The 8,438-nt window shown below is 53.8% G+C and overlaps 1 protein-coding gene across 1 annotated transcript; it reads left to right on the top strand.

Annotated features, from left to right (window-relative positions):
• Positions 1-5,556: 5,556 nt before the first annotated feature.
• On the top strand, positions 5,557-8,108 carry VOLCADRAFT_70938 (uncharacterized protein; the record flags this gene model as incomplete). Its single annotated transcript, XM_002959365.1, has 3 exons — positions 5,557-5,937; positions 6,313-6,578; positions 7,727-8,108. Coding segments are annotated over 3 exons (1,029 nt in total), but the record flags the coding sequence as incomplete, so codon positions are not given.
• Positions 8,109-8,438: the final 330 nt, after the last annotated feature.

The raw sequence follows: 8,438 nt of genomic DNA, 5'->3' as shown, positions 1-8,438 counted from the left end.
TAACCTTTTTCGTGCAGATAGACATGTGGTACACGCCTTCATCCCGTGCAACTGTATGTGTGCGTTTCCATTTGCAGTGCCAAATTGCTGGCTGCATCAACGTTACAGTGGACATCAGGCAGATGCTGCAGAATATAACGGTAAGCTACCGACAATTGTATATGCGTACATGTAAACGGATCCTGTGCACACACCCGTTAATGAGCGGCTGGGGCAATGCGCGTCTGACTGTCTTGCCAGAGGAGTAGGAAGCAACCGGGAGTACGTGTTTGGGAATACCGGCAGTAAACTGATGGCTTTCATCCAGTTGTCGTTTGCTGAGATGCATTTCTGTCTGTATGCCTTTACATGACACCATTACCGCACGTTGGGCAGGGCTGGGTGTACTTATGGTATACTCGCGCACCTGCAAGGAAGCCCCTGCTGCCGTACATCGGCACGGAATACGACAATAACGCCAACTGGCCCCCGAGCTACCTCTCTTAGTTTAAGCCGCTGTATTCCGCGCCTGCAGCTTGAACGTGTCGTAGCACTAATTGCTCTGTCTTTCTCACACGCGCACAGGGAACGGGTTTGGCGAACTTGTTAGCGAGCTACGGCATCTCTCCCTCACTCAACCTCGAGGGAATCTGCGCCTCGTATGACAGCATGGACAAAATGGGCGTCCTTTCCAGTACCATGAAGGTTCCCAACAATAATAATGTTGCATGTAAGTCAACATTACATGCAACCTGGTTAAGCAAGGAAATACCTGCCCATGGTCCATCTAGAGAGCTCTAGCTAGGCATAAACATCAATAATGGAAAAGAAAGAATGGACAGAAAGCAACTTCGGACGTAAGTCGCTAGGCCTGTGTTCTCCTTCATGCACGTTTCATTTGCTTCCCTTATTGCCGGCTCTGAGTGCCGCGCGCTCTACACTTGCCAAGCTGGCCTGCCTGACACTTGTACGCCTCTCGCATACCCACCTAAATCGCCGCACAATCCCATAAAAAAAGTACATGCCACCCTAATTGTTCAATCGATATTTCCCGCCTTACGTACACACTGCTCAGGGCTTCTGTGGCAGCTTCGCTTTGAAACAGATTTTGAGGTGCGCAAAAAGCTATTGCGCCGCATGTACGCTCCTATATGTTTTGAGCGTGTTAGATGGATAACGGCCGTTTTATTTCTTCACCCTGTCTTGTGTTTCGTCCCCTTGCGGGTGCGTTCCGACAGCCTAATAACTGATAACTCACACCGCTGGTATCCGTTATCGAGGGTTCGTCTATGCCTCGTCCTCCAAGTGCTCTTACTGTGGTTGCTACAGTGGGCTCCAGACTCACGAAGAGTAGAGCCAGCGGGCCAGCTGGCCGTGCACTGCACTAGAGGCTAACATAAAAACTAGACTCCCACCTTACTATGGTTTATCCCGGGTACCTATGCTGCTGGAGTCCCTTTTTTCACTGGCTCTGTGTTACCTAGCTAACATATAACTATTTGGAAACCTTCTGATCTTGCCTCCTTGTCCGCCCGGCGTGCCCTCCAACTCCTCCGCGTGTATGCCGTCGGTCATCTGACGCCGCTGACCTCGCTGACTGGCGTATTGTGTACGCATCCGCCTGCCGCGGACGGTTTGATGCCCTCCCACGCACACGTACAAACGTACGTACGTACATACAAACAGAGTTGCTTCGCTATGGACACAGCAGTTGTGGCGCTCCAGTACCGAGCGTTATGCGGTTGGTCTCTTTGCACGAAGACACGCTTCGACTTGGTCCTTACACGCGGCACTGGCTGCTAACCATCATACAGTTATTTTGACCTGCCTGTCTACGCTACTCACGTACCCCCTGGAAAGAGTGTTGAACGGAAAGTCGATTGATGAACGTCGCACGATAGGTCCAGGCCGCCTGCATGGAAGCTGCATCCATTTCATCTCAGTGACGCACCAGCCCATTTCCCACGCCCGCACACATTATCCCGCGGATCTCGTTGTTGCGCACTCGGTTTGGTACAAGTCGCGCACCGNTCGATACAGATACGCACATGCTTCTCAATGGATCGCTTGTCATCAACAGTGCATCAGAGTGCCTGAATCTCATTGGTTCACGTCCCAGGGAAGTGCTAATACCTTTTGGCAGCCGGATGACCAGCTGTGATCGGCAAGTAAATTTTATTCTGTGGGTATCTATGAATCGAGGAATATTATGCAGACGTACGTTTATCACCAAGCGACGGCAGTGGGAACCAGAGCAAAAGCGCTTTGATGGGAACTATCTGGTGTCGCGTCATACGACTGTAGCATCGACAAAACACGTGCGTACGGCAGACGTACGGCGTTTTCCGCCACATCTGTATGTCGATTGGTTCACGCCTGTACGGCACAGCACAGGGCTTCGGTTTAATCGGTCGTTTTAACTAACTGACACTCAAGTGCACCCCATGCAGTTCGATCTGACGGTCGTATGAAGTTAAGGACGCGGCAGGCACGCATGGTCGATGCATGTCGATGCATGGTCGCGTGATAAAGATAGGTAATTGCATGCAAGGGTTTTATGGCCATGTTGGGAATTGTGCACAAATGCGCCGTACTGTTGATGAGTTTGCCCTGCCTCCCGCTGCTGATACGAGAGGTCCTCTGCCTGTGCCTGCGATCTAGGCAGAACCAATCACGCAGGCCAGCCTGACGACTCATTCGGCTTGCCTGCGTGATTGTTTCTTCGGAAGCCAGGGCATGGCTTCTTTTGTTCTTTCGGGGCGGCGCGCATGCAGTTATCCATCCCAAGAATAATCCCGACAATCCGTATGTGCAACGTAGGGGGCTCGTAGGGGAATGCACGGCTGTACAAACGGCTAGGTGTATCCGAACAATTAGCATTTCCCAGCGCACAAAGGTGCACGCGCATCCAGGTAGAGCCGCTTAATTGTTTTTCAAGAGATTGTATACGGTTGTCAGCTGCTCCGTCACACTGCGTTAATCCGTTTAAGCTGTCCATGTGTATCGCCGACATCGAACACTACTCTGGGGACGATGCTGCTTCGTTATTTCCTTGTATGACTTCATCCTATTCATCATGCTGTAGATTTTTACTCTCCTTTTAAATTTTTACTTGTAGTTTACCATGACAGCTAGGTAAAAACATATGTCTAACGCAGGCAAGTAACGGCTGCACTGTAGCTCACCAATCTCTCTAGGTGCCTGTTTAGGCTGCGATGGTCGGTGGACACCATGCTGCTAGTAGTAGTAGTTCTCCATTTCTGGACCATCCGGACAGGCAGCCTCTGGTCATGCATGTACGGCAGGATGGCAAGCAACAGGCAAGCCGTTAAGTCGACAGGCAGGCTGGCAGGCAGAAGGGAGTTCTGGCAACTGGGTATGTAGTGGGTGTGGCTAATGATGACTCACATGCAGCAGGCGTGCGCTTGCTTAGACCTGCCTGCGACGGCGTACTAGCGTGTGTGGTGGTGTCGGGCTTTGACTTCTTTAGTTTGGTGTCAGCAAGAGGAAGTAGAGGTTCGCTTAGGAGTGAGCATATTGTTTTGCTTAAGAGTGCCTGCATGCCGGCATAGCTAAGATGTGCTAAGAACGCAAGCCTTTGATTTGTGAATTAATGTAACCCTGTTAACCTTAGGGATTTGACCTTGTTTAACCTTTCCTATGCATGATGAATCGCATCCGTCGTGTTAACGTGTAAGCTGACGTGCATGACCGTCATCATGTCTGGCTGCCTCGTGACGCACGGAGCGAATTACTTGTTCGCTGAATAATTTTGCATTGAGGGTGTAAGCTCATCAAATGATCATCTGGGATAAAAGCGAGATTGAGTCTGGGCGCAAAATAAAGCCTTCATCACGTTCCGATCGAAAATGTTACATGCAGCAGCGGCGTACCGGGCCCGCTGCTGTCCGATTTCTTATTTAAAAAGTAAATGAAATAGCATCTTAACCTCGTCTATGCGCTGAAATTAATAGGCACGCGCGCAGGATAGGCACGGCGCGGGCACACATCCTATTCCACAAAGCAGCTACCGCCTACATCAGTCTACTTGCTACTAGCTGGCGATCAGCATGGATAGGCGTTAAAAGATGGAAAGAAATTCTATGGGTACACAAACCAATCACTTTCAACGTCGGACAGTAGATAGATGGAATCCAAAAAAGAGAAGTCATCCTAAAGAATTGTACGCACAGGTCGTTCATCACACAGGTCGTTCATCGCACATTTCGTAAAACACAGCGTTCTTGGTCAAATTAACAGGCTCGCAGGAATCCTCTATGCACAAGATGCTTGGAAAGTGCGCCCAATAAGTACGCCTCATCCCAACAAACGCTCGCTGAGCCCTGCCGTACATACGAAGCAATGTACGAAGGTTGCAATTCGCTAGGTTGGTTTCCCTGGAGGCACACAACGGCGGCGCAACGACGCAATGCGTCAAAAGCGAGTCGAATAACATTTCCCCTTGGATCCTACAAGCTTCGGAAGCCAACAGCAGCGAGCACAGATTCTGGGTACGCGCCCCCAAAACACAGATACAGGTAAAGAGGGGCTCCGTAGTAGGGCGACCACGCAGACTGCTAGTGCTCTTCAGCCCTGCGATACGATTGACACTAACATGTAAAGCTATGCTGCTATGACTTGCATGCCGGCACTACCCTACATCACGCATCCGTGCATGCCAGAGCGAATAGGACTGCTGATTACTAATATGGACAGAAATACATGCCCTCCAGCTTGCCATGTTTTATTTTGCCGAGTCAGTGCATTTCTTTAAGCTTCGCTCACTCTTGAGGACGGCTTGGCTTGGGGCTACCCATGGGCGGGCTTGGGGCTCTTCGCCGGCTCAGGGCTGTGGGCAGGCTTGGGGCTCTCAGCCGGCTTGGGGCTCTTAGCAGGCTCAGGGCTCTGAGCGGGCTTGGGGCTCTCAGCAGGCTTGGGGCTCTTGGCTGGCTCAGGGCTCTTGGCTGGCTCAGGGCTCTTGGCTGGCTTGGGGCTGCCAGCCGGCTTGGGGCTCGACGCCGTCACAGCAGCCGCCACTATTCGTGGAGAGACATGCGATGTGGCAGCGTATGGAATAGATTATCAGGCGGGCTACAAATGCATACAGCTGGTGATGAATTGCGAGTCAGGCGGGAACCTATGCCGAGGTATGCATGCACGCATATCGACGTGTGGCCACATGTACAGCAGGTAGGGACGCAATACATGGCGCTTCCCTGGGAAATACATCAGCGGGGCACGTGGCAGAAACTGCACAGCTCGCAATCAAAGCATCGCACGCACGTTAGTATACGCATACATGCGCCAAACAGTGTTCCCAGCGGATGCCAATGGAACCACGTGCTGCATGCATGATGATGTCGTTCACCCACTGAATACTTGCCATGCATACATACATAAGCCCCGCAGATGGATATACGGAGACAAGTGCATTCATCACTGTCCAACATGCGACGACAGATAATCATACAGATGGGTACGGCCAAGCTTGAATCTGCTTGGTCATATAGCACATGCGGTGCATTCATTTATTATGTTATCTAACACTTACAAAGGGAGCGGCCAGATGTGCGGCCGCCGCTGGGCTTGGGGCTCTTGGCAGGCTCAGGGCTCTCGGCAGGCTTGGGGCTCTTGGCTGGCTCAGGGCTCTTGGCTGGCTCAGGGCTCTTGGCTGGCTTGGGGCTCTTGGCTGGCTCAGGGCTATGGGCAGGCTCAGGGCTATGGGCAGGCTTGGGGCTCTTGGCTGGCTCAGGGCTCTTGGCTGGCTCAGGGCTCTTGGCTGGCTTGGGGCTCTTAGCCGGCTCAGGGCTCTTGGCTGGCTCAGGGCTATGGGCAGGCTCAGGGCTCTTGGCTGGCTCAGGGCTATGGGCAGGCTCAGGGCTCTTGGCTGGCTCAGGGCTATGGGCAGGCTCAGGGCTATGGGCAGGCTCAGGGCTATGGGCAGGCTTGGAGCTGGCTGTGGGCTTGGGGCTCAATGTGCTGGCAGCTTCCACTGCATCACAGGAGGAGGAAGGGCAAAAGGAGGAGGGAGGCGGGTGATGAGGCACATACAAGCGCATGGCTGGATGTGCAGCGGGTACCACGGCAGGCGTCACATGCAGGGAAGGACCGAGCAATATCTATTTGATCTCCGCTAAGGATATGCAGCAGAGCCAGGCAGCGCTTCTGCGTGGGCAGTCGTGTCTTACTCCTGCTTATTACATATCCCTGTATTTACGCAAGCTTTGAGAGTCGATGTGAGTCAGGAAATATTGGTGGTTGCTCGCGCATTCCAACACTTACACAGGGAGCGGCCGAGCTTGCGGCCGCCGCTGGGCTTGGGGCTCTTGGCAGGCTCAGGGCTCTCGGCAGGCTTGGGGCTCTTGGCTGGCTCAGGGCTCTTGGCTGGCTTGGGGCTCTTGGCCGGCTCAGGGCTCTTGGCCGGCTCAGGGCTCTTGGCTGGCTCAGGGCTATGGGCAGGCTCAGGGCCCTTGGCTGGCTTGGGGCTCTTGGCCGGCTCAGGGCCCTTGGCTGGCTTGGGGCTCTTGGCCGGCTCAGGGCTCTTGGCAGGCTCAGGGCTATGGGCAGGCTCAGGGCTATGGGCAGGCTTGGAGCTGGCTGTGGGCTTGGGGCTCAATGCGCTGGCAGCTTCCACTGCAAGAAGATTTGAGAGGAAGGAAGGCGGGCAAGGCAGGGGAAATGCGGTTGTAGTGATGCACAAACGTGAGGTCAATGTGCGGCGGGTGGCTAAACCGCCAGATGCAAATGTTGACGCAGCAATCCATGGCCTCATGCGACAAGAGTAAGATGTACGTGCCCTACCGTTCTGCCATATTACAAGGCTGACACATTGAGTAGGTGCTGCTGTATATATGATGTTTGGGACAGGGGGGTCATACCTTCACCCTGTGGTCGCTACCCGGCAGACCCTTCTTTCCCCGGTATTTCGGGGCACCCTCATCCAGTAACCTAAGCCAACTTCTCAGTGGATCGCTCAGATTCACCATCCACCATCCGCATCCAACGGAATCTGCCGGAGCAACGGCGGCTTAACTCCGTTCCTGATCAGCTTGCAGGTCAACTTTATCCCAGGTCACCACCGTCCATCGACTAGGGGCACTTTTACCCTCCACCATTGGAAGGATTTTCCCGGAACCTCCGGGGGCATCAGTGTGTCCTTTTACCAGTATTGCCTGACCTATTATGTATATATGTGCGCACCCTGCTCAGGCTTGTGTAAATGCGGCCGCAACGTGAACACATAAGCAGTTTTAGGTGCGCCTCTAGCTGCTACAAAGCCCCTCGCTTACACAGGGAGCGGCCATGCTTGGTACCCTTGCTCGGCTTCGGGCTTGAGCCGTGCTTGAGGCGTTCAGCATGCTTCTTGCTGTCTTCGGGCTTGGGGCTAAGTTCCTTGGCAGCTGCCACTGCAATACAGATGCGAGGGGATGGAAGGCGGGGGTGGTTGAGGAGGCTCGAACGCATGATCCTTCACTGTGTGCCGAATGACTGGAACTGGCAAATCCACGCACGTCAAGCATGAAAAGCTAAGGCTAGAGCTCTGTGGACTTTGCCACCGACCAGCGCAAAAATGCCTTGCAGAAAGACATGCAGTGAACACACATACATACGCATACGCACAGATGAGAGAAGTGTTACCCTGCGCATCTAGCTAATCCAAATTAGGACAGTTGTCAGTCCAACATGGGATGCGACAGGTAGGCAGGATTTAGTTGGGTACTGCCTCCGCGTTCACTTACAAAGGGAGCGGCGCGGCTTGGCACCTCCGCTGGGCTTGGGGCTCTTGGCCGGCTCAGGGCTCTTGGCTGGCTCAGGGCTCTCGGCAGGCTTGGGGCTCTTGGCTGGCTCAGGGCTCTTGGCTGGCTCAGGGCTCTTGGCTGGCTTGGGGCTCTTGGCAGGCTCAGGGCTCTTGGCTGGCTCAGGGCTCTTGGCTGGCTTGGGGCTCTTGGCAGGCTCAGGGCTCTTGGCTGGCTGAGGGCTATGGGCAGGCTCAGGGCTATGGGCAGGCTCAGGGCTATGGGCAGGCTTGGAGCTGGCTGTGGGCTTGGGGCTCAATGCGCTGGCAGCTTCCACTGCAAGAAGATTTGAGAGGAAGGAAGGCGGGCAAGGCAGGGGAAATGCGGTTGTAGTGATGCACAAACGTGAGGTCAATGTGCGGCGGGTGGCTAAACCGCCAGATGCAAATGTTGACGCAGCAATCCATGGCCTCATGGGACAAGAGTAAGATGTACGTGCCCTACCGTTCTGCCATATTACAAGGCTGACAACACATTGAGGTTGTGCTGCTGTATATATGTATGTGCGCACCCTGCTCAGGCTTGTGTAAATGCGGCCGCAACGTGAACACATAAGCAGTTTTAGGTGCGCCTCTAGCTGCTACAAAGCCCCTCGCTTACACAGGGAGCGGCCATGCTTGGTACCCTTGCTCGGCTTCGGGCTTGAGCCGTGCTTGAGGCGTT

The sequence above is a fragment of the Volvox carteri genome (genome assembly GCF_000143455.1).
Source record: "Volvox carteri f. nagariensis unplaced genomic scaffold VOLCAscaffold_182, whole genome shotgun sequence".
Lineage (NCBI taxonomy): Eukaryota > Viridiplantae > Chlorophyta > Chlorophyceae > Chlamydomonadales > Volvocaceae > Volvox > Volvox carteri.
The sequence above is the reverse complement of the archived record's forward strand: the minus strand, read 5'-3'. Positions and strand labels throughout refer to the sequence as shown.